We start from the raw sequence: 25,000 nt of genomic DNA, 5'->3' as shown, positions 1-25,000 counted from the left end.
GCAATGGAATGATCATTTTAACACGTCGACGATTAAGAATCGCGCCTGATATTCGCAACTTTACGTTTCAAGCTGCTAGATAACATTAACCTATCTACAAGATCCGCTGTACTAGTTATAAAAGATCAACAATTGCAATAAACTTGCACATGGTTAAGTTCTGTTTCATATTCCTTTGCCTTGACTTTAGCCAAACGATTTGATAAAATATCCAAATTTAAGTTTTATTTCAAAATACAATTCAATCGAAAAAAGCATTGGCAACAAATATTTTGACCAGTTCGCCAGAAGAAATATGAAAACTACTTTCGCGCGAATTTTGTTGAATTCTTTGTTCAACTAATTGATACAGACCACACGCATGCATCCACCTTCTACGTCGCACAACTGTTCGTTGATCAGACGGACAGACAAAGGAATTCAATTCTAGACGATCAAACTGAAATTATACCGATTCGGGACAGCTGCTGTATAGCTCAGCACCTAGTTGTAAATAACCCAATTGCTTCTGCCTCGTTTGTCCAGTGAATACAGTGCAATTTTTCTGTGCTCGATGTTTATTCTGGCAAGAAAATGTAATTTTTAGTCCATCGTGGGGTTCAATAGGTTGGAGATGTCAAACTCTTTACCGTTTGACCATTTTCTTCGTCTCTAAAATAATTAAAATAGTTGTAACTTCCAACAAGAGGCAAAAAGTCCTCTGTTTGGACAGCATTTTAATAATTTTCAGATCAAAATCTAATAAATAACAAGGGAGAAAATCTATAAATCCGGATTTACGCAACTTCGGTCTCGTTCTGACATTGTCCATTTGCTTGCGATTTGGAATGTAAGCTGTATGGAAGAGTATACTAGTTACTTAAACAGCTAATCAAGTGGTGAGAGTATTGAACTGAAACGCAACAATAAAAAATTTCAACAAATCTAAAACTACAACAGGCAGAACTGGTGTACTGGTCTCGATGAGCTGAACTGCATGCTGAAAGAAACTTGCTTGACAGATTATTTTCTGCAGTTCCCGTGCTGTAAGAGCAAAGTTAGTTTAGTTATTCTGCTGATTGGTTGAATATTTTCGAAATGATCGCATCTAACTGCAGTTTGATATTCTTTAACAATTAGGAAGTAGGTATTATTTTTCAGCAGGTGGACAAACAAATTTCGAAACGGGAAAAGTGAACAACCTGAGAAGGTAAGCTCTCTGGAGCCACTGCAAATTTTTGTAATAAAACTTAAAAATTCGCAAATTATGTCGATGGGGCATTTGTGAATACATAGGTTAAGTTAATGATTCTTCTAAATTAAAATAGCGATGTCATATTCAAATTGAGGTTCAAAATCTTTTATTAAAATATTGTGCCTATTTCACAAGAATTAAAAAAGTTGAATTAATATCCGTGACTTGGTTTTTAAACTTTACTTTACCTATACTTCATACCTACTATTTTCTAAAAATGTTTTTTTTTTTTCAAGTAATACCCACACAGAAATCAGAATGCTAAAAACTCTTGAAAAAAATATATCGAATTTTCACAGATAGATTTTTTGTTCTCCAAATTCTAAGTTAATGTGTTTAAGTTCAGATTTAACAGAGTGGTGTTTAAACATTAACATTTAACAACCTCAGTGTACTGCCGTTCCAAGCCAAATTGTCCCATGTGAAAAAACGTGCAAACGATAAGAACTCAATTGAAATTTTCGTTATATTTCCAACTTCTCTCAAACTAAAAATTCACCGACAGTTTTTTCGTAGTGAACAATTCTAGTTCATCATTTTGCAATGTTTTCTGCAAATAAAATTACATTTTCTACAACAAACGGAAAATAATATTATTTTGATAGTTTCTATTTTTCCCAGAAAAAAAAAGGAATTCAATCAATCAACCGTAATTTGAGGAACACGTTCCTCTTTGTTTATAAAAATGTATATTTGAGTATCGATCCTGTAAGTAGTGCCACCCAAAAGTGTTGGTTAAAATTCCTTTAAGTAAATCACTCCTCCCTCATCCTCTGTTGTAGTGATCCTTTCAGTGAATAGCATTATATCCAACAATTTATACTCATCTTAAGAGAATTTTTTGACAAAATTGGCATTTTTCATAGAATTTTCTGTAGTGTGACACTCTTGCGTAGAAATATCAACATAGAGACAGCCAACTTGATGGAAAGTTCGTATAAGTTCAGAATAAAGTATATTTGATTGTATTTTATTCGAAAGTTAACACTTAAAGAAACAGTTTCCAGCAAAAAAATGAAAATCACATAGGATAGTTTGGCTCGGAACGGCAGTGTACCTTATACAAAATTCAGTCGAGAATAATACACAATTCGAATGCGTATTCGAGAAAACATATCCAAAACCAAATCAAATCAATATTTCTCAGTTTACAATGGAACTTACATTCTCTACTGATCTGACTTTTGTTTTCTTTTTTTCCCTTTTTTATAGGAATTTAACCTATTAAAAGGTCATTCTTTCTCGGACTTTTGTTTTCTTGATTCAGTTGGTTAACCGAAAGAGATCGAAATTTGTAGCAACAGTGCATAAGTAAACATTTTTTCTTGTTGTTATTCACTTGTTTTGTTACTTTTAAACGTCGAATCTCTCGAATTTTTCTTGAGAAACATTTAGACAGAGGGTTTAATCCTTTAGATCAATGCAATCGTTTATCAATACGCATGAATAAAAATAACCCTATACTTAATTTGTGACAGTGGATGGAGGTGTAAAATTGTGATTTGTTTCATCTGTTTGAACCACAACGTAAGAAACCCTGGTTAATCAGCACACGAGTAATGTTGTTTATCTTATGCAGCATTCAGGCAACGGCATGCCGTTGACTATTTTAGTTAAAACCCAAGATGCTTCAAATAAATCTTATCCAATCCCTGGTGTTTTTTTTCATCTCATACAACGCACGACTAATTGTCGTTATTTGTTCTTTCAAGAAAAAAAATCCAAGCTTAGGACCACCTTCTTCAAAACAATAAAACACAAATTAAAGTAAAAATACTTACGGTTTTAAACTTTTTTGAAACTTATTTAAAAAATAATCTGAAAAAGTATTTAGTAAAAAAACATTATTATGAAATCAATAATTGTAGGAAATATGTTAGGTGCACCTGTGAAGAAAATGCTTTTAAGAAATACAGCATATGGGAAAATTATATAAGGAAAACTATCTCAACATAATCAGCAGAATAGATCGAAGCTTACTTATTTTGCAATTATTGGGAGATTTATTGCTAAATTTGAAAACTAATTCATCAGTTCTAATAAATAAACTTCGATTGTGTGTTTAATATTATAAAAAAAAACTTTATACAAAAAATATCTGCCAAGCAAATAATCTCCAGCCGCTGCTGCTTCCACTCGAATCCACTGCACAATTACTGCTGCTGCTGCTGTCCTCGGAAGGCGGATTTGTTTTTTTTAATCTAGCTGTAAATCTCATAAATAATTAGCTGTTCAAATACTGTTTAATCTCAACAATGACGTACGAACGAGTATGTTAACGACAACCATTTTATCACTGTTAACAAATATAATGTTACTCGTAGAATCAGAGCGTACAGAAAACAAAATCTGCCCTTGAACTACTGGTTATGATCGTGGTCAACTTTTTCATTGAACAGAGTATTAAGTTGATTCAAAACATTAAGAATTTGGAATCTTGAACAAATTTTTAACGGAATGACAAAATTGAAATTTGAATGTTATCCATGAAATTCGTTACTAATTTTAACCGGCAAAAATTTAGAAATACTCAGTTTCGACCAAACGGAGAGATTAAACTTTGGAAACCAATTAATGGATGAGTGTTTCACATTATGGGGAAAAAGGAATGTATGATTTATTTTTTATCCATATCAAACCCATCATAAAACATTCATCCATTGTCTGAATCTTCTAAAAGGAATCAATATAACACGAAAATGCAAATAAATTATCGAGGGTTTAATTCCTTTTATAAGGCCTTCAGCTTGGAACAAAAACATAACAACTTAAAATAACCTTCGGATACAGATCATAGTTCAGATATATCTGCAGAGAAGTTCTACTTACTTTTATGAGGTTTGAATCTGGCCAAGTTTTAAATTTAAAGTGATTCAAACCCTCAAAATCGATAAAAAAAATCCAGTTACAATTACTTGATCATGGTTCAATTGTATTGATTTCGTTTTTTAATACTCCATATGACAGTCTTTCAGTTGGTACAGTTTAAAATTCAGATTAAACAATTTTAGACAAAACAATTTTATAATTCCTTCATCGAATCGGTTGTTGTAAAGGCAAGTTAAAACTTATCAGGGTTGTTAGAAACAAACTTATTCGAAACGACAATAATCAAAAAAATTTCTGACAGATACATTTCTGAGCCTAGGATCTTTATACGAAGCCTTAATTTTTCGTCAAACCTGTTACTTTACCTGTTGGAGCTAACATTTCTCCTATAAGGATCTAATTAAGTCATAATATGCGTTATCCCAAATGTGGCAGCACCGGTTATGTGTCCAGGAGATGATGAGAGCTAAGCACTGCTGTTCTAGGCTGTAATTAAATTAGTTCTTTGCGACAGAAAAATACACTGAAATATGGTCCAGGTGAGAAATCATCAGTATAAGTATAACAGGTTCTTCAACTAAACAGTATATGGAACATAAGATTATCATGATCAATGATGAAACGAAAGTTTATACCGTATGAACGAATGAAACAAAATCGTAACAATCATTCAAAAGATCACATTCATTCAAGTTGTAGGTGTTACGAGCTCTGTAGTGAATTCGTTTTCGGCTCTCTGGAACAGGTGTGGTGAAATAACGTCATGTTCGCCAAACGAAAGAAAAAGGTAAGGCGAAAAATGAAATTCTAATGGTGATCGAAAACGGATTCATACATATGTGAGCTGGAAATCGATTGATTTCAGGTTTTCAATGCATGCACAGGTACCTTGAGGAACACTTTCACGCTCATTCGATAATATTTCATCCAGAAACTTAAACGTTTCAACATACGCGATATGAAAACGATTTTTTATTTACCCGTTACTGGTTAAACATACCTTGGCTTCATCTAAACGACCGAGGGCTTTCAGCAAATTTCCCAAATCGCTTCGTACGCAGTACAAGTCCTGTAAAAGTATACAAAAAAAAAACAAAAATTATAATTATTTTAACATTCCTCAATTTCGCTCTGCAGTAATAATAAAACGAAAGATATTAACCGGATTATATTGTAGTGCAGTAACGTAAGCCTGAACTGCCTGCTCCATGTCACGCGCTGCTACGAGTGCGGCCGCCAAGTTAATGTAACCGTCGATGAAATCAGGCTTCAAACGAACAGCATGTCGATAGTTTTCTAAGGCTTCCTGCAACTGACCGCGCTCTTTGTACACATTTCCCAAATTGCTACAATGAGAAAAAGAAAACCAAATGAAAAGGACTTCAGTGCCATGATTGTTATTCGTGCTTTGCTCTGCTTATTTTACGGTATCGTGTCTATATAATAGCTAAGAGTCTAAGTAGAAAAGAACTGTTTTGCCATCTACCTAATTTACTGTCGATCAATAAATGGATGACGTGCAGCATAGAATGCTGATACCGATTTTGTTAGAACTCACCTGTAAGCTTCGGCTAGTAGAGGATTCTGCTTGATGGCAAGTGTCGAAAATTGAGCCGATTTGTCCAACCTGCGGCACTGGAAATGGATCGATGAGAGCAACAGCAAGACGCCGGTATTGTTGCTCTCCTGGCGCCACAGCTGCATGCAGTGGCGTTCAGCATTCTCATAGTCGACAGCTTGGTATTCACGATGAGCCAACTCCAGCAAGCCTGTAAGATGCAAATCGTTTTAGAGTTTATCGTTAAGAGTATGTTTTATATTGTTAGGCAATTACAATTTAAATAGCCAACAGAACAGACCCCTGTTCTGTTACACTAAATACAGTAAATCAGTCTACGATCTTCTGTTTTATGCCAAACGACTGGGTTGAATGCTGTTCGAATAGCATTCTGTATAAAGTCGAACGGTTTCTCAGTATTCCGAAAAGTGTTCGACAAAGTCATATTTGGTGTGATAAATTTAGCGGAATCAATCATCAAGCAGTGCAGACAAGATTTTCGAATGATGTTTTTTTTTCAAATCATTCTGTAAAAAAATTGGGAACTCAACATTTACATTTTACTAAGGTATTGCATTTCCTGGTAAAGCTCGGCCTATAGAAATTTATGTATACTGTCGAAATTTAATCGAGGCGTTGAACATAAGATGGTGTTGATCAACTATCAACCAATAGTGGAAAATTAAATAACTTGTGGAAAGTTGCTGTAACCGTGCTTTCCTCTAGTTCCACATATTGTGCAGCCCCAACTTTGTCGGAGTTGAAGCATGAAAAATAATTCACATTAAGGACCGCGAAATAATCTCTGTTTAACACCAAAATTCGTCATTTTATATCTCAGAAACCATTGAACAAAATTTTATAAATTTAAAATCTTTAAGTAACTTCCAGTTACTTGTGTTTAATTTTGAAGAATAAAGTCTCTATTAGATTCATAACATTAGTTTTACTTCTTATGGTAGTAAATACCTAGTTTACTATCGGCAAGCGAAAAAACTAGATATCGCGTATATGATCCGCAAAGTGTTAATTTCGTCAACATGGCGAAACATTAATTATATATTAATGGATGTTTACGGTTCACGACTTTATCTTTCAGAAAACGATTTACGTGGTCAAAAAATGTAAATTTATACTTTACTTCCTTGAGTACAATATTTAAGGATTAAATACCATCTTGACAAATAAATCAATAGTTGGCACTGAAGAGCTTTTGTAAACTGCAGATGGAATTATTATTACTGGGTATGGCCAAGGATAAACACACAGACATCTCGATCTCCTCCTCCCTTAAGCGACTTACCAACAGAGGACAGCTGCTGTGCCTGATCGATTTTTGCATTGTTCTGCACCACTTGCTGCTGTTGCAGTTGTTGTATTGCTTGTGGTGGCGGCTGCTGTTGGATGACCACGGTCTGGGCTTGTTGGACCTGCTGGACGATCTGGATCTGCTGAGGGGGTTGAGCCGTCTGGGCTCCAGTGGGTAGCTGCGCTTGCATTGTTGTTATGGCTTTAGGTTCGATTTTTCTGCGTTTCTGGATTACCACTGGTGATAGGGCTGCTCCAGTACTGTCGTCAAAATTGACTGGTTTGAGCTGAAGTTACGATTAAAATGAAGATAGAAAATATAACCTTGATTATTTCGGATGATTCCACGTTCCCTTTTTGGTGAAAATCAATCAATAGTTGAAATTTTACAATACTAAATTCAGAGCATCCACTTACTAAAACCATACCTCACTATCGTAAAAATACTCAGTTGATTCGTGAGACGAAAAAGTCCTCTGCGTTATCGAACTAAGTTGATTAAATTTTTCCAATTTTAAATTAAATACTTTGCACCATATATCCACTCATTGCTCAGTACTACATCAGCGCACGAAATAAAACTGAAAATGCGGAGCAAGGAAAAGCTTCAGTTCTCAATCGCCATTTGCCACAGTCTGGTATGTTGCGTTTGATGCCGTGCTCTCTCGCACATCTCAATGGCGGCGTACTTTTTCAAAATAGGGTAATATCGAAACGATCAACATCCAATACCAAGAAATTATTGAACCATTTGTTGAAAAAATATTTCCCTTTTAAATGTTATTTCAAAAACATAATCTTCAACAAACTATTTTTCATAGCAAAAATGTATAAATTTCCCCGTTTTATTGATATTCCATTAAAATTAACACTTCCAATTAAGTCGTTTTGAACATTTAATAAGGAAAAACAACGTATTATAATCTCATCTGATCATCGTATCCGTATGAGTATGATAATGATGATGATGATATCTCTGCAGTTCGCTCTTTTCTCTCTCCGGGGTAAGCTTTACCCAGGCAGCAGGTGATGGGAAAATGAACCTTCCATCAACCAACCAACCCCACGAAGCTTTTGCCTTTTATAATCATCTCACGTTTTGGATCTCACCACCAAGATAGGTAGATCAATAGGTATAACATTGCGCTTAACGTCAATTGACAGAACCGTGTAAACACAGGGTCAAAAATAGTTATGAAATTTCGAACGATATGTATGGGATTTGAAACAAAGTTACATTTTTTTTGGAAAATTGAGGGGTCTTTTTGTTCAAATAAGTGATCATTCGCATTTTTTTTAAAATAACTTGTAGCAATTAGTAAAATTTGTGTTCGAAAGCTTTCAATATTCTAACTACGAGTCAGTTTTTCTTTGGCTATTGAGTAGTATTTCAGCAACATATTCGAATTTCGGAAAGCATTTTTTCAAATGTAGTTGTAAAAATATGCTAAAAAAATGACTTGTTACTACTTGTAATGAATGCTTCTTTATTTTTGAAAAAAAAAATCTAAAAAAATTTGAAATTTAGCAAATAGCATTTTTTTAAATCAATAAAAAATTAACGTAAAAAATACGCATTTCATACGCACAAGAAGCTTAATGCATTGTAAATACTTTGGTGAACATTTTTATATTTTTTGCAGAATTTTAAAATCAGCCGTTTTTCTAGAAAACTATATTTTTAAAATTTCCATACATTTCTGTGGAATGTCTAGAACTATTTTCTGGTTGGCCCACTAATACATATGCAAGCAACGGAGTAGTATACCTATAGTAGTATACCTATATAGTAGTATACCTATACCATATATGAATCTAGCTATCCTGCTCATCACAAGGCGTCCACTTCAAAGGAAAATTGAAAGAAGGTAGTGCCGAGAGCCATATAAAATTTTCTCGTGACGTCACTGTTGCCAAGCTGTCGAAAGTTTACTTTGGTACCTATACTCAAATTTCAAAGTTATACACATTCAAGAACTAAATTGAATTCCAATTGGATTTGGATTGTGTAGTAAGGCCAATAGTTGATTATTCTATAAGGTTTCTTGGTGTTTTATAGACTGCAATTAGTGAACCTTCATATAAGAGAAGCGACATCTGATCCCTCTTAAAATAAAATATGTGGCAACATCGCCGAAATCTTGGACAAAAAAATCCTCAGCACTGTTTTCTGGCTCAATGTTCAAACTCTAAAGTGAACGCTCCTTCAATCCAACAAAACAACATTGAACTCGATGCCCGAAGGATCGCGATAAACGGTATGAATGACTTGAATTTCGTTAATAAACAGTTAGTTTTCTAACTAGAAACACGATTCACCAAAGCATTGACAAAAATTGCACCTAATCATAAATTCATATGACCAGCTAAAAAATTATTTGTTTGAACTATAACAACAATCACAATACCATCCTTGGTTGAGTTTTCAATAAGAAAGGTAAAAGCTCTGCGACAAAATGCTCGGATCGATTGGAATCGATTTTGACAGTTCTTTTGCTCGATTGGAATTTTGTGTTTCAGATGTCACTTCTCTTATATAAGGTTCACTAACTGCAATGTGTAGTATTATTGATTTTGTTTTTGAATGCACTGTCATGCTCTATGTGAAACAAGCAAAAAACATAATTTTCTCTTTTCAAAATTGGTAGTTAATGGCAGTTCACCTCATCGTCATGGTTTAGTAATAAATTTGTAATTATCAAGTTTTGCCAATTTGAGTTAGGATACCCGAGCATTTTTTTTTTACTTTAATCGTCTGAATTGAAGCAAAACAACTCCTACATCCAGCTTTTCTAGTATTTGTTTTGAAGGACAATAATAAAGTTGAAAAATTCTTCAGATTTTTTGAATTGCTAACAAAAAAGGACATTCTCCATATAAATTCACAGATTATTGGCAAAAGCGATGTCACAGCCGGTACAATACTACAGCAAGGCTGCCTCGGCACCTACCTCCTTTAAATATTCCTTGGTCCACTCCACTGTTGATGATATCGTCGTGTCGTGAGTCGTGATCAAGAAACGTCATTTGATTGGAGCTTTCAAGAGATGGAAAATTTTCGCACACATTTGCATTAATCCAATATGTTTCGTCGTAAGGGTCGTAAGTCACCCGACTTACAAGAAGTAAAAAAAATACATTTCATTTTACGTTTAACTTTCTTTGGAAGCTGCCTATAAAAATTCAGTAAACTCTTGATATAGAAACGAAATAAAAGGCTTCTTCTTTAATTATAAATTTATATCAAAAGTTTTTATTTTGAATTATCATTGAAATGGCTTTATTCAACTGTCAAATGCCTATTTGTTTTTGGTGTGTGCTTTATTTTATACTTGCAACAAATTTTTCTAGAATATTTTCGGTCCCAAAGGGTAAAACGCTAAATTAGAACCCTTTTATGTTCTGTTTGTGAAATCGGTTGAACAATGAACAAGAAATGTCCCAGCCCTTTCAAACAGTCATAAAAATTTAATTCACATTCTGTTCGACCGTGGAGTACCAAACCCACTGGGTACGATGTGTCATCGCTGGCGAGAAAGCTGGCAACAGTGTTCCTCACTCGAGTACAGTTAAGTGACGAACCAAGAGAAAACCGCGTGCTTTTTGTATTTGCTAAACCGAATAAAGTTTTGTCATATTAGTCCGTATATTTCCACTCGTTCACGCTAATTCCACTGTCCGAAAACTCCTACAGGTTACGGACCCAGTTTGCTAGTGGAATATCGACGGGATTGCGTAACAAATCGCGTATTTTCGGTTCGCAAAAGTTCAGTTTTTCGGTTCGGTTCAGCTGCAGGAGGAGTCATACAAAATGGCTGACGCGGCTCGATTCAGTTTCCCGAAACTTTCCAACAACAATTATGTGACTTGGAAATTTCGGATGGAGATGCTGCTCACTCGTGATGAGTTGTGGCATGTCATCGCGGATGTAAAACCGGAACTGGTTTCCGCGCAGTGGACCAGGGATGATCGCAAGGCAAAAGCGACTATTGGTCTGGCAATCGAGGATAGTCAGTTGGGTCTCCTCAAGGACGCAGAAAGTGCGAGAGCTGTCTGGGACGCTCTGAAGAACCACCATGAAAAAGCAACGGTGACGTCACGGGTTTCGCTGCTGAAAAAGTGTTGCAGCAAGAATTTGCAAGAAAATGGTGACATGGAGTGCCATTTGATGGAGCTGGATGAACTGTTCGATCGGCTTCAAGCAGCTGGTTTGGACTTGGGCCAGGAAATGAAAGTGGCCATGGTTCTCCGAAGTCTCCCGGATGATTACAGTGCATTAGTTACCGCGTTGGAAAGTCGGCCAGACGCCGACATTACCATGGAGCTGGTGAAAGGAAAGCTCCGTGATGAACACCAGAAGCGTGTTGATAGTGGTAGTGTGTCGTGCGGTGACAAAGCTTTGAGATCGGAATCTCAGCTTCCCGAGAAAGTGTGCTTCTTTTGTAAGCAACCGGGGCACTGGAAGAGGAATTGCCGTGCGTTGAAAAACCTCCGGAGAAGTGAGGCAAGCAATTCCAAAAGCCCGAGCAGTGTAAGAGGGGGAAAGCAGAAAGAAGCAAGTGCTAGGCAGGCACAAGATGATTTTGTGTTTTATGCGAATGCGAACTCTTCGGACGAAGAAGTGTATAAGTGTTTTTCTGCAAGTAATATTCCCCAATGCTCGCGCTGGTTTGTTGATAGTGGTGCGACACAGCACATGACGTGTAATAGAGCTTTTTTCACCGAGTTGGTTGAAAATGTACACGTTGATGTTACCCTGGCAAACGGGAAGAAAACGGCGTCTGCTGGCATGGGTAGTGGTGTGATCCAATGTGTCGGCGCCAGAGGAAAGAAGAGAGACATTACTCTCCAAAGTGTGCTATATGTACCCGAGCTCGACGGAAGCCTTCTGTCTGTGAGCGTGTTAGTGTCAAGGAAGTACTCGGTTGTGTTTGATTCACAAGGTTGCCGTGTTCTTAGCACAGACGGCGAAGCAATTGCGATAGCTGAGCATCGCGGGGGAATGTATGTGTTGAAAACAACCGAAAGCTCGATGGTCTCGAATGTAAGTCGCCACTCAGAGTTTTGCCAACACACTTGGCATCGGCGCTTCGGCCATAGAGATTACGACGTGGTGAAGGAAATACCTCGGAGAGAGCTTGGCACACACATGAAGATAGTGGATTGCGGAATAAGGCTAGCTTGTGAGTGTTGCATTGAAGGCAAGTTACACAGGAAGAGTTTTCCCAAAGTGGCTGAGCGACGTAGCACAGCAATATTGGATTTGGTGCACACAGATGTGTGCGGTCCCTTTAAGCACGTCACTCCAGGGGGGAAAAAGTATTTTATGACAATGATCGACGATTACAGTCGATTTGTCATCGTGTATTTGTTAGCCAACAAGTCGGACGTGTTCGCGAAGATGAAAGAGTTCGTACAGTGGTCCGAAACGCAATTCGGGAAAGTTCCGCGAGTGATCCGTTCGGATAACGGAGGCGAATATGTGAACAAAGACTTAGAAAAGTTCTTTAGTGCGAAAGGTATCAAGGCTGAGTATACCAGTCCATATTCACCACAACAAAACGGGGTTGCGGAGAGGCGCAACAGATACTTACAAGAGATGGCTCATTGTATGCTCCTTGACGCAAAGCTTTCGAAGGAGTACTGGGGCGAAGCGGTTATGACTGCAGCGTTCTTGCAGAATCGCTTGCCGTCTCGTTCTGTACCGTGTACACCATATGAGTTGTGGTTTAAACGAAAGCCAGCCATGCGTGATTTGAAGATTTTCGGCTGTGAAGCGTATGTGTTCGTGCCAAGCGAGAAGAGAGGTAAACTCGAGAACCGTGCGAAGAAGATGATTTTCATCGGGTACTGCACACAAAGCAAAGCGTACCGGTTTCTCGATACGACCACAAAGCGCGTCAAGATCAGCCGAGACGCCCGCTTTCTGGAGCTGGGAGCGGAGGTGATGCCGGAGCAGGAAGCTGAAATGGAGCCGAAGGAGAGTGAAAAAATGTCTAAAGAAAAAGTGTCTAAAGAAAAAGTGCCTAAAGAAAAAGTGCCTAAAGAAAAAGTGATAGAAGAAGAAAAGAAAAAGTGGAGTGTTGCCATAGGGCAAGGTTTACCCGACAAAGAGTTGGAGGAAGAAAGTGAAGTGCACCATGAACAGTCCGAAGAAGAATACGAAAGTTTTTATAGTGAAGCGCCGGACGATAGTGACCCTATCGGGGCGGACAACAGTGATAGTGAAATTCCTGTTAGACGATCTGAGAGATCGACCAAAGGTATTCTTCCTTCGCGACTGGGTGATTATGTTGTTGGAGAGTGTGAAAATGGTTTTGCTGCGTATTGCGCCGGTGGACCAACAACGTACAAGCAGACTATGTCGTGTGCTGAAAAGGAAGAGTGGCAAAAGGCGACGCAAGAAGAGTATGACTCTCTCGGAGATAATTGGTGCCGCTGGGTGTACAAGAAGAAAGAAGACTCTAATGGGCAAGTGATTACACACAACGCAAGATACTGTGCCACCGAAGACGTGATAGCTGACATCATGACAAAGCCTTTGGGAGCTACCAAGGTCCGGAAGTTTTCATCGATGCTGGGCCTTACCAAATCAAGTTCCTGAGGCCATCGCTGCACATCGAGGAGGAGTGTTCGACCGTGGAGTACCAAACCCACTGGGTACGATGTGTCATCGCTGGCGAGAAAGCTGGCAACAGTGTTCCTCACTCGAGTACAGTTAAGTGACGAACCAAGAGAAAACCGCGTGCTTTTTGTATTTGCTAAACCGAATAAAGTTTTGTCATATTAGTCCGTATATTTCCACTCGTTCACGCTAATTCCACTGTCCGAAAACTCCTACACATTCCATATTATGCATTGTACTCGTACCCGTACACGATTTATTTGTGATTACGTGTCTAGGACGGTCAAAACGAAACGAACTGCACCCATTCGTGTATGCAATTTCTTCATACATCTATGTGTTTGTTCGCAGAAGGAGAATTATTTGCGGAACAACATGGCCAAATCAGATTCCTTTTTTCAGCTGGCAAATATTCCATGAAACGCAAGCTTCAATTTAGCCAAATAGTCACCTCCCGAATAGTGGAATAGACACCTACTTCACTTTTGAAAAAAAAAAATCAAGACACTGTTTGACCGTATTTTCGCGGCCATCAATTACATCACTTCAAAAAAAAAAATTAGATTTCATTTTCCCGAAATTGATTATTGAATTCGCCATACCGTTTGCAATTGCAGATGTCCCTTCACTTTCGGGTTTTCAATCACTACCTCACTATCGCTAATAATATAGTACACTGTCTGGTATGTTTGAAAGTTTTCTTTACTGGATTCAGTAGTCAGCTGTGCAGATGACATTTCAAAAATGCTCGAAGTGCAGCTAAGCCGTCGCTTGTATATTACACACTATAATTGCAGTTTATTGCACTGTAGAGCACAAAGTAATGATTTTCACACGGATTGAATCGATGCACTGCTCCTGCTAGTGCTGATAGTGAACTAAAAGTACAATGCGAAAATCGTCATTGAACAACTGATAGGACGAGATATAGTCGTTCACTCCGTGCCACTTTGCAGGTGCTCTGTATTTTTGCTTTCAAAGTTTGCTTGTTTTAGTATAAGTATACGATTAATAAGTCGTATTAGTATCAGCAAGAAACTAACGCTATTACCTATATGCGTACACTCACTACATTTTTTATATCGCTCGTTCGACAATTTTGATTTGCGAATAATTATTCAGATGAATTATATTAAAAGTTATCTTTAAATCTTCAAAAATGTTTTACCAAATTGGAAAAACTACCTTTTAATCACTATTTTCCTGAACCATTGAAAAAAACACCAAATCAATACCATGATACTGAAAAACTTTCAGACCATGCTATTCTAAATTCCATACAGTTCCAGAACACTTTTTAGTTCTATAGCATTCTGTACATTTCGATGTTAAACGAATGATTTACAATAACTTACCTTGTTCAAAAATATAAATTTTAACACATTTCACTACACATTTTATAAATTCATTCGCGAGCAGAGTACTTATGAATGAAATACCTCACCAAAGCGGTTCAGTTCAGTTTGTCGATTATGTGAAAATCCGGAAAATTAGCATAAAATTTATGAATCGATCAAGAGAAGCTGCTAAAGAAAAGCTCCACAAGCTCTGAAAGTGGGGTCTATGAAAAGCTTTTACTGCCAAATTGTTGCCAGTATTTTTTTTCTGCAAAATTCTTGAAACCAATTTTTACTTACGATTGAACGAAGCTTTTGTTATTCATCCCCTGAATTGTTGCCAGTCTGCCGACCAATGAGTGAGCATAATGTTCGACATAAAACCGAGATCAGAATAATATTAGGGAAAATGTTTCTACACAACATTTTGTTGTAATATATTGAACTTTAAAAATCATTAGCGCAGAATTTGCAAACAAAAATGTTTGTGGATTTCCTTTCAAACTCAGCTTTAAGACAAAGGTATAAATATGATATTATGAAATAAGAGCCTGATTCAAATGCCTCTACAAGGCAGGTTAAATGCCTTTATTGAAAAAAACTACCTTAAAAATATGAAAATTACGCTTTTCATCATTGAAACCAAGGTGAAACTAAGGTGAAATCTATGGTCTAATCATAATTTAACAGTGAGAATAGCTTGACAGTGAGTGAGCTTAACACTAAATATACCGACACTTAGTGCAAAAGGTTTATTAGCCACATGATTTAGTAGAATAAACCTGCGAAGCCATATTTAATTGCAGTATATGGATTGGACTGGAGCGAGTCCAGTGAAGATTTTTCTTATGAGAATGCCGAAATCTTTGAACTTAGCCGATCTGGAAACGACCTGTCCTGCGAAGAAGCTTGCCATTCACTGTATCTAGAAACTGGCCCACGGTGAGGGCCGCGGATTCATAAACGATGCCTCCATCCAGTCAGGAACAACTTCTATTACGGCTTCAGGTTGAACGTCGTCATGACGGAACCGATAGAAACAAACAAAACTCAAAAAAAATATTATTAATATTCCTAGAAAATTGGCAAAATTGGCAACATTGAATATCCCCGGATGTTTGTGGTTGTGAAAGGTAACCGGAAAGCTTTCGCTCATCATGCAGTTGATGACTGATGATGGGGCGATTTTGTGAGAGCCTCTCGCATCGAAGCACCGGCAATTTTCTTCGTTTGCGGAATCGTCAAAAGTGATTTTCTTCCAACTGAAACATTCCGTGCTGTGCATTTTATATGATCGGTTCGATTCTTGCATTTTTTTCATTGTTTTCTTCAGCCATGGCCGCCAACAAGGAGCGTACTTTCATCATGGTTAAGCCGGACGGTGTCCAGCGTGGACTCGTCGGCAAGATCATCGAGCGCTTCGAACAGAAGGGCTTCAAGCTGGTGGCCATGAAGTTCATGTGGGTGAGTATTGATTTTGCACTTTTTTTACTCTTCAATTCCACGTAGCTGTGTAACCCTAACCTCAAAACATACTTCCTATTTCGGTGAACCTCGTGTTTCTCTAAAGTACCCCAACCCGGCCAGTCCGATTCTAATCCTTCGCATAAATGTCCACCTTTACAGCCATCTAAGGAACTGCTTGAGAAGCACTACGCCGATCTGTCCAGCCGTCCCTTCTTCCCAGGATTGGTTAGCTACATGAGCTCCGGTCCAGTAGTTCCAATGGTCTGGGAAGGTCTTAACGTTGTCAAAACTGGTCGCCAGATGTTGGGCGCTACGAATCCTGCCGACTCTTTGCCAGGCACTATTCGTGGAGACTTCTGCATCCAGGTCGGTCGTAACATCCTCCACGGTTCGGATGCCGTTGAGTCTGCCAACAAGGAAATTGGTCTCTGGTTTACCGAGAAGGAGCTGGTATCCTGGACCCCGGCCGCCGAAGGATGGGTTTATGAATAGAATGTATGTAGCTCATCTTGCTCAGGGCGTGTTACTGCCTTCTATTTATCAACTTCTGAATTACTCGTCTTACATCTAATGTAATTGTAATTTTAAGTACAATCAAAGTAAAGTAAGGTCGTACCGTTAGTGGCATGTTACAGTGGAAAGCCCGGAATGAAAATAAATGATAAAATGCAAGACCGACATAATCAAAATTGTTTCAACTGAATAAAGACTATCACAACACCCTTAAGTTGCATTTCGTTTATACATTTGACATTGAGAAAGGTTATCGTTCGGGGTAGCCCGTAATGCAGAATTATAAAGATTTTCGTTCTTAGAGGTCCCTTTGTATTGAAATTAACAAATCATTCGACCAACTCTTGGTAATAAAAAGCGATTATATAACAGAGACGTCTATGCATGATAACGATTGCGTGAATCTATATTGACGATATTGACAATTTTCTTTAACCTACCCGTCTCGTGACATTCAGTGTTTTCCACTCAGCGGGTAATTAATTCTTAATTATTATTTACGATTTAACTGATCACCTTGAAGAGATAGTCCTATCATTGATTGCTTGTCAATAAGAGAAGACTGTTGACAGGAAAAATATAGAACAGTCAAGCAATTACCAGTTGGAAACTGAATTATGTTTTCACCTGCTTTTGAAAACGTTTTCTGTCTGTTTTTTTTTTATTATTGAAAATACCTATATACCATTTTCGGTCTTCACACTCGACTAAAGGTTAAACTTAAAAAGATTGCTTTGAGTCAAGTATAGGTAAATTTTACAGTTAGCCGACATGTTGCCAGAACACATTTGTAGTAAGGTGACATTACAGCTGAACACAATAGGATCATTTTAAGAGAATTTTTTATAACAAGCTTTCATCAATTAACCTTTTGCTCGTTTAATTAAAAAATAAATTAATCTCATCGTCAATAGTGTGCAGCGAAGATTAGATATCGATGTAGAAAGGGTTTGCTTAACTTTTGGATGGTTTAACATAATGCAATCAGAAAGAGTATTTCGAAAAAGCGGATTTTGCTAAAAAAAATTCGGCTCTACATATAGATCGGACGGCGTATTTTTTTTATTATTTAATTCAATTATTTTTATTCGATTTACTGTAGTTTTACTGAAACTGTGTACTGTGTTAGTTGTATAAATGCCAACCTGGCCACATAAAAGACAGCAAAGATAAGACTTGATGGTACTATTTTGCCCGGAATTTTTCAACATACATATCATTTTTACTAAATTATGTAAAAATAATTAACCATGATGGAGTCGTTCTATCTATAGACACTATAATTTCATATAGTCTGGCAAAGAGAATGACGGGAGCCAATCGAACTGTCATTCGCGGGAGCCAATCGAGCAAACTTTCTGAATATAGGAAAATCATGGATGAAGTATTGTGATTCACAAAGCTTTTCTGGCTTTGTGATAACATTAACAAGCGAGTTATTTAGCATAATTTTCACTTTTTTCACCTATAGACCATACAATATATTTTTAAAAAGCGATTTCGAGTTGAAGTGACGAAAATAGCATGTAGTTTACGAATCTGAAAAACTATTTTTAATTTTGCAACTGGAGAGAGTTATGAAGAGCTTGAACATTATCGTAGAATGCTCGATTGGCTCCGCGCGAATGACAGTTCGATTGGCTCCCATCGTTCTCTTTGCCAGACTATATGAAATTATAGTGTCTATAGACAATATATTGTTCTATCTATTGTTCTATTGTTCTATCTAGCAATAAAGAAAGGAAATTGCACCGGTCTAACGCAGTCATTGAACAAGCTCAATATGCTTTGCGTCATTCAAAGGCAAAATTTCCGTACCTGTGTGTGCGTGTAAGCGCGAAATTTGTTTTCATTCAAATCGTGATTAGCACCATTAGCACACGGCTACAGCGAAAAAGTTTTATGTACTCAGGTAAATCTCGTCAGTATTTTTTTTCCGTAGCATTACGCGTTCAGAAAATTTAACTATTCCACGGTCGTTTTATCAAAAGGATACCAAATAAATCTTAGATTTGTGCTGATGTACGATGTGTACGATTGACAAATTTTCACGGAAAATGTAGACACGATTGTTTTCCAGCAATAACATTGTTTTGAATCAAAGGCGAGTTTTTCGAAATAGTGAAGAGTACCTCCATTGCAGATTCGGGTAAGACAAATCTCTTCAATATTGCTGAGTAATTATATAAGCACAGATCACTATTATTGTACACGATACAAAAATATTATAGCTTTGAGTTTTCATAGCATTGATGCTAAATAGAAAATCAACAAAGGAATGTGTTGATAGGAATTTTCCAAAAAAAATTTTTTTTCGACGTCATAACCTAAACAAGATGTAAAAAGCCCTGTAACGTGAATATGGCATTTGTATTTTATTTAATCAAACGTATAATTTATTTTGATTTATTCGTATTATTTATTCTATGTTTATTTGTAGAAAGTTTATCGAACAGTTAGCTCTAAGCTCGTAGACTTTCGTTTGATGTATTACACCGAAAGTTATATGCGCCATGTTAGATTTGTGTAATTTCTGGAATATTCTCGTATTTTTCTATAATTGATTATGAGTTTACATTGAATTAATTATTCAAAAAAAAAAAAAACAATAATCATAATTTTGAAATATTTCAGGTCTAAAAAGGCGTTCATTTCAAGAATTGTCATTGAATCTTGGTGGAATGTCAATGAACTTCCTTGTTGCTGCTGCGACATCAAAATCTACTAGATTTACTATACGTTTCGTGCAACTATTACAGAGGCTTTGAGGTATGAACGTTCAGACAGATTGATTGTGAAGCAAGTCTAGTGAAGTGTAGTTGTGATCATAACGAACAAGAAAAGAGATCGTTCCAAACAAGAGATTCAATAGTCCACCATCGGGCCAAATAAACAACAACGCCTTCATACCCATATATGAAACTATAATCATCAGCAGCAGCACTAGCTAGCAGTGAGAAAAAGAAGGCGAAATAAAGCGAAGACGTGCAGCTGTAGCGTATCTCCAATAAAAAAAAAACAACACTACCATTCTGATTGGCTAGTCTGAGCCACTTTGGTAAAACCAGTTTGATTTTTCTCCAGTGCGGTTTCAGGAAGGTGAGTAATTTTACCGCCGAATTGCACTAGATGTGACTCTTCGTCACCTCGAGCTTGCTATTGAAAAGTTTGCTTTGTTAGTTTTGTTTGATCGAGTTTACTTATGTTAATAATTTTTTTATGCGACGGTGATTTTCTTCTTATGATGCTATTTTTAGCACGACTCTAAACTACCTTATCGACTAGCTCCATAATGATTTTATGTGACGCAAGATGCTCAATTCTTTATTTGATTTTATTTGATGGTTTATTTTTTCATAAGTTTGCTATTTACATTATTTCTTTAATACTCAACTGGTCAAGTCGCTTAAGGAGTTCCTAAATCATATACTACTTATACCTAAACTAAAAATTCTATCAAAACTAAAATAACACTAAAAGAGTGATTTGAAACTAGATTTCTATGCTCCTTGTTCTAGAGAATTGAAGTTGATGTCAAGTCACTTTCAAACATTTCAAAAAAAAAATATATTGGTTTTTTTTTGTTCCCCAGGTACCATGGCGTCCGATTCAAATGAAAAAAGCTTTGATGAGACACTAAAACACCTTCAGATGTTATCCGGTTTATCTTCGAATAGAGCAGCACCAGTCTCGTTAAACAGATCGAATGGTGAAGAAAATCCGTTTCAGCTAACGGATCCATCGTTGGAAGCTATTCAGAAAAACGAAGCTGTTGTGAAACAAATTTTCGGATCTCAATGTCAGTGTGGAGCTGAACGAGTAGTTACGATGTCAAGTGGTGGTAGCGCAAGCCTTTCTGGAAAAGGATCAATCACAGGGAAACATTCAGGCAGTTCTAGTCTAGAGCACGGTATCATTAACCCCACTCCTTTTAAGCATAAGGCTCGTGGCGAGAAAAAGGCGGTCGTACGGGAATCGATGCTTAAGAACATTGGGAAATGTGTGCACCAATCAGTGCTGAAACAGAATCAAGTCACAAAAGAAACGGCAGTTCAGAAGCCACCAACAAATACGTTCCTCTCCAATACAGTCTCGTTGAAACCTTCGCTGTCGGAAAACAACATACCGGAATGTTTCACCAACGATTCCAGCGATGATATGTTAGACTTCAGGTTACTGGTGGCGCAATGTAGCGAACTTACGCTCTCTACCCAGAACCAGTCGAACGGCTCAAAGCCTCCAGAGGCTCCCAATTATTCTCAGAATAGTTTCCGGGTGTTGCGACAGTCAGATTTTCAGTTATGTCGTTCGTCTACATCGAATCTTGCCAGCAGCCGTCGAAATCGGAAGGCCCGTCAGCTGAAACGTTGCAACAGCACATCTTCTCTGGAATCGGATAGCAGCAGCAACAGCAACAGCCTTATGCAATGCAGTGGAGGCATTCTAGGCGGTGCTTCATCATCAGGATCAACAACCAATCCTGCGAGTCTCTCTAATTCTACCGGAAATCAACCGTCGACCTCGCCAATGACATCGTCTCCGTCATCTTCTGCTTCCTGTTCAACGCAAGCTCGACTGAATAGTACAATGCCCTGCGATATCACAATCGACGAAATGGCAAGTTACTTCGAGACATTGGTACACATCCCGAAGAAAATGTCCAGTATGGCCGAGATGATGTATATCTAGGTTCAAGGTTCTCGAAGCATGAGAGATACTGATTGAGTGGGGTGAGTTTTAAGAGTGATGAATGTCACACTTTTGTGAAGTTGTCTATATTTTTATAACACGACTTCATTCATTTTTCTGTACAGTCAGAGAAAGGGCACAATTTGAATTATTTCAATCTATGGTACCAATGAATTTTCGCGTGGATTGAGCATTTCTCAAAAAAAAAATATAGATACAGCTTATTTGGGATAATCGATTTAGAATTTAATGATTGTCTGTATCATTTTTGTATACCTATCACAAAGAATTCAAAAATAAAGCATAGTTTTTTTGGGTTTTACTTATGAAGCTAAATCTTCGGAAACCAAAATAAATAATAGTATAATATTTGTATAAAAGTCAGACTTTTATCAATGTAGAAAAATTCATAGCAACCGTCGATGAAACATGCGGATATGAGAACCACTGAAAATTGGTATGCATTTTGCAATCTAAAATCCGAAAACATACGAGGTATGAAGGATAGAGAATCAGTTTGGCCAACAGTAAACTGATAAATATTAAAACAGCTCTCGCGTACCTGGAGGATGAACACGGCATGGAATATGTTGACTGAATTAAATTTATCTACAACTGGTAGTGCTCGTGTAGTTGTACGCGCTTGTACGTGTTGATTGTGAATTACTGTGCTTAGTATAACCAGAGGAACGTGTCTCCAGATATTGTAGAACAAAATACGAATGTATCGAGTTTCATTATTTTTCTGTTTTTCCTAAATAAATGTATTACTCGAATTGAATGTAACATTATTTTATTGACCTATCATTTTGTTGAGAAATCCTTTACTACTTGGTTTAACCTTCAAACACATAAAAGTGTTAAGTATTAACTTCAAATGAGCGTGGATTTATGTGGATATGGATTAATCCAAAGAATATGCGCATGACGTTCAGAATAGTTTATCCCAAGTTAGCAGCAGTTGGCCTTAAATTCCGAAGAATCGCTTGAACAAAGGAATATCGGAGGAGGAAAAAGTGTGAGGAATTCTTCGAACAGAAACATTACTGAAAGTAAATTAAATTCGAAACGAGGAAATCAGAAAACTGTTAAAATAACTTGTCAATGTTGCACCACACAACGACCTAGCCTCGAGTAGAGCACACTCGCGTACAGCGAAAATACGATAGGTATCTCGTATTCGGTCGGCCATTTGTTAGAACATTCCATAAAAATAAATACTTACTTACTTACTAACTCAGTAAACTTTACCCGAACATAAAAAAACGGGTTTCATGATAAATTAATGTACTTAGAAATCAAGGCTGTGATATTCTCACCTTCACTGAATGACTGTCAAGATATGTTTTATACATTTTTATAATCAGCTAACAGGATTTGAAGGTACAAATCTATTTAATGTGTAAATACCTTTTCCAGAGATTCTCAAAAATATCTGATCAGTTTTCCGCACGAAGTAATTGCATGCTGTTGCTATTCTAGGAAACCATTGCGTTTCCCTGTAAAATGACCTAACGTGAATTGTTAAAATTTTAGGTTACAGACTTTTTTCCTGGTCAGATTAAAAAAGGGGGTTCCAAAGAGCAAAATCTATCGATTGAGTGAATTGTCTTTCCTCGAACAGTTCTGTCGAGATAAATATAGGTATATCTAGCGATATGTTTTTTTAAATTGTTCTTAAAGCTTTAAAGTGATGGTTTTAAGACATTTATGCATTATAAAAGTGCAACATTTTTATTAGCTAATTGTCGCCTGAAATGAGGATTATATTATCAGATATTCAAACGTGAGCTCGTGACATGGGATGTATGAAAATACTGTTTTCCTACCTCAAAGTGGGGGAATGCCTTCAAAACTTAAACTTCTAGAAAAAGTGTAAATAGTGTAGAGAAGTTTAAAAAGACATTTTCCAAAATAAGTATATTTGTATGGTCGTATAAAGTTCGAGAGATTACGAATAGTTGATTGCCTGCAGTCCTGTGAGAGTTTGTAAACTAGGAAAATATATAAAATTGAAGAGAACAGGTGACAAATACATTTTCTAAAGTGGGTCTAAGAGGCAAGAGAAGAATGGCGTGGAATCGGTATTGGCGATGGTGGTCCAGAAGAGTTGAAACTGTCAACGTGGCCAGGTCCGGCCGGCATTGATGTGGATAACAGATCAACCGACCCGTTTCGATCTTTCTGAGACCGAACTCCTCGCACCAAGCGACCTCGATCGTTCTCCTGAAAACGTTCCATTATCTTGGCTACTATCATAGACGGAGGGATGTGTGGATTGCCTAAATGGGACAGTGAAGTAACACATTTGTAAGAAAGCTCTACTTGTTCGTGAATTTAGAAACAAAATTCCAAATTGTCTAAAACTTAAACCTAAAGTGTCAAATTCATTTGAAGTAAAAAGGTGCATGCTTGAATGAATGAAATAAATATAAAAACTCATCTACTTTTGCAGTTATGAAAATGGATTATAGAAGTACCACATATATTAGTAAGTAAACAAAAGTTATAAAATTTAAACTTTGCTTAGACTTTACAAAATTGGTAAGTACCTAATATTAGAAGCAGCGTGAAAAAAGCACATGCATTTTCTGAATCCCAGCGTTCTAATTTGTGTTTAGTCCACTGCTTTTAATTTCTTTCTAGCCCGCGAATAGCTTCAACAACATCGAATCCCTCACTGATACGTTCTCAACAAGAGGTTAACACGGGCGGTTGAAGAGGACTTAAGTATATAACATTGGGCCTTCCTCTGAATTGCACTCGTTGCGGATCAACGTGCCTTTGGTGTCAATGAATAAAAGGTGTCGCGGAATAACGACAGAATGCTCATGAAAAACCATGAACATCTTAGGAAATTGCGAATTACTATGCATAAACATATTATAAAATCATGCCAGAAAATATAAAACATAAGTGAGACATCGAGTTTCACAAACACAAAAATTAAGCTGTAGTTAAGTGATTAACGGACTAACTGTCCAATGCAATACGGTAGCAAGCAAAATATACCTACAATGCTATTCGTCCATCAATATTGAGAGATGTAGTCGATTTGCAAGCAATCTAAGACATGTATAGTCTAAAACAGTGCAGCGTGAGAAAGTACCTTGTGAATATCGTTTTGCACATACTACACACTATCTTATGGTTGATTGAAATGAGTCTAACGCATCTTTCGGATCTATGGGAGCACCTTACAAGCTTACATTGGTCGAGTTTGGAACCGTTGTAAAATATGCAACTTTTCATAGTCGGCTATATTATATCATGGGGTTTAATGTTTTGTCAGTTGTTGAAAATATTATTTGAAATTTGAAATAATCGATTGGCAATAGAATGGAAGAAAAGAAACATTGGATATGATTAGCGATATTCCTCCAATGGCTTACATTTTGAGTGAGATAGGATGCCTGATGGCTAGGAAATTGTTAATTAAT

The 25,000-nt window shown here is 37.0% G+C and overlaps 3 protein-coding genes and 1 long non-coding RNA gene across 8 annotated transcripts; 2 read left to right on the top strand and 2 right to left on the bottom strand.

The window, feature by feature from the left end:
* Window positions 1-6: 6 nt before the first annotated feature.
* LOC129755272 (UDP-N-acetylglucosamine--peptide N-acetylglucosaminyltransferase 110 kDa subunit-like) lies at window positions 7-15,066 on the bottom strand. 5 transcript variants are annotated; one of them, XM_055751679.1, is made up of 6 exons: window positions 14,910-15,066; window positions 6,925-7,216; window positions 5,622-5,832; window positions 5,226-5,409; window positions 5,064-5,132; window positions 7-4,586 (listed from the first exon to the last, which is right to left on the bottom strand). In XM_055751679.1, exons 2-6 carry the CDS (start codon window positions 7,118-7,120, stop codon window positions 4,545-4,547), a joined length of 702 nt encoding a protein of 233 aa, XP_055607654.1. In that variant the 5' UTR covers window positions 7,121-7,216; window positions 14,910-15,066; the 3' UTR covers window positions 7-4,544. The 5 variants fall into 5 exon arrangements, with proteins under 5 accessions (XP_055607654.1, XP_055607649.1, XP_055607650.1 ...); XM_055751674.1 differs by lacking the exon at window positions 14,910-15,066 and adding an exon at window positions 14,157-14,508; XM_055751675.1 differs by lacking the exon at window positions 14,910-15,066 and adding an exon at window positions 14,157-14,508 and having other exon boundaries at window positions 7-4,566.
* A 1,051-nt stretch (window positions 15,067-16,117) lies between these two features.
* On the top strand, window positions 16,118-17,085 carry LOC129755160 (nucleoside diphosphate kinase). Its single transcript, XM_055751516.1, has 2 exons — window positions 16,118-16,355; window positions 16,518-17,085. The coding sequence occupies exons 1-2, from the start codon at window positions 16,182-16,184 to the stop codon at window positions 16,848-16,850; spliced, it is 507 nt and encodes a 168-aa protein (XP_055607491.1). The 5' UTR covers window positions 16,118-16,181; the 3' UTR covers window positions 16,851-17,085.
* Window positions 17,086-18,741: 1,656 nt separating this feature from the next.
* Window positions 18,742-22,341, top strand: LOC129752642 (uncharacterized). Its single transcript, XM_055748415.1, has 3 exons — window positions 18,742-19,020; window positions 19,506-19,970; window positions 20,464-22,341. The coding sequence occupies exon 3, from the start codon at window positions 20,469-20,471 to the stop codon at window positions 21,558-21,560; it is 1,092 nt and encodes a 363-aa protein (XP_055604390.1). The 5' UTR covers window positions 18,742-19,020; window positions 19,506-19,970; window positions 20,464-20,468; the 3' UTR covers window positions 21,561-22,341.
* A 562-nt stretch (window positions 22,342-22,903) lies between these two features.
* LOC129754693 (uncharacterized) lies at window positions 22,904-24,994 on the bottom strand. Its single transcript, XR_008739060.1, has 2 exons — window positions 24,577-24,994; window positions 22,904-23,842 (listed from the first exon to the last, which is right to left on the bottom strand). It is a non-coding gene; the product is annotated as an uncharacterized LOC129754693 (long non-coding RNA).
* Between the last annotated feature and the right edge of the window lie 6 nt (window positions 24,995-25,000).

The sequence above is a fragment of the Uranotaenia lowii genome, chromosome 3 (genome assembly GCF_029784155.1).
Source record: "Uranotaenia lowii strain MFRU-FL chromosome 3, ASM2978415v1, whole genome shotgun sequence".
Lineage (NCBI taxonomy): Eukaryota > Metazoa > Arthropoda > Insecta > Diptera > Culicidae > Uranotaenia > Uranotaenia lowii.
This window is presented reverse-complemented; position numbering and strand designations above follow the sequence as displayed.

Coding starts and splice junctions, on each gene's coding strand:
- LOC129755160 (XM_055751516.1), top strand. CDS start 16,182: ATGATCGGTTCGATTCTTGCATTTTTTTCATTGTTTTCTTCAGCCATG. Junction 16,356..16,517: donor TGGCCATGAAGTTCATGTGG/GTGAGTATTGAT, acceptor CCACCTTTACAG/CCATCTAAGGAACTGCTTGA.
- LOC129752642 (XM_055748415.1), top strand. CDS start 20,469: ATGGCGTCCGATTCAAATGAAAAAAGCTTTGATGAGACACTAAAACAC.
- LOC129755272 (XM_055751674.1), bottom strand. CDS start 14,291: ATGTCATCTGCACAGCTGACTACTGAATCCAGTAAAGAAAACTTTCAA. Junction 5,410..5,621: donor CTACTAGCCGAAGCTTACAG/GTGAGTTCTAAC, acceptor TTCTCATTGTAG/CAATTTGGGAAATGTGTACA. Junction 5,133..5,225: donor CTGCACTACAATATAATCCG/GTTAATATCTTT, acceptor ATACTTTTACAG/GACTTGTACTGCGTACGAAG.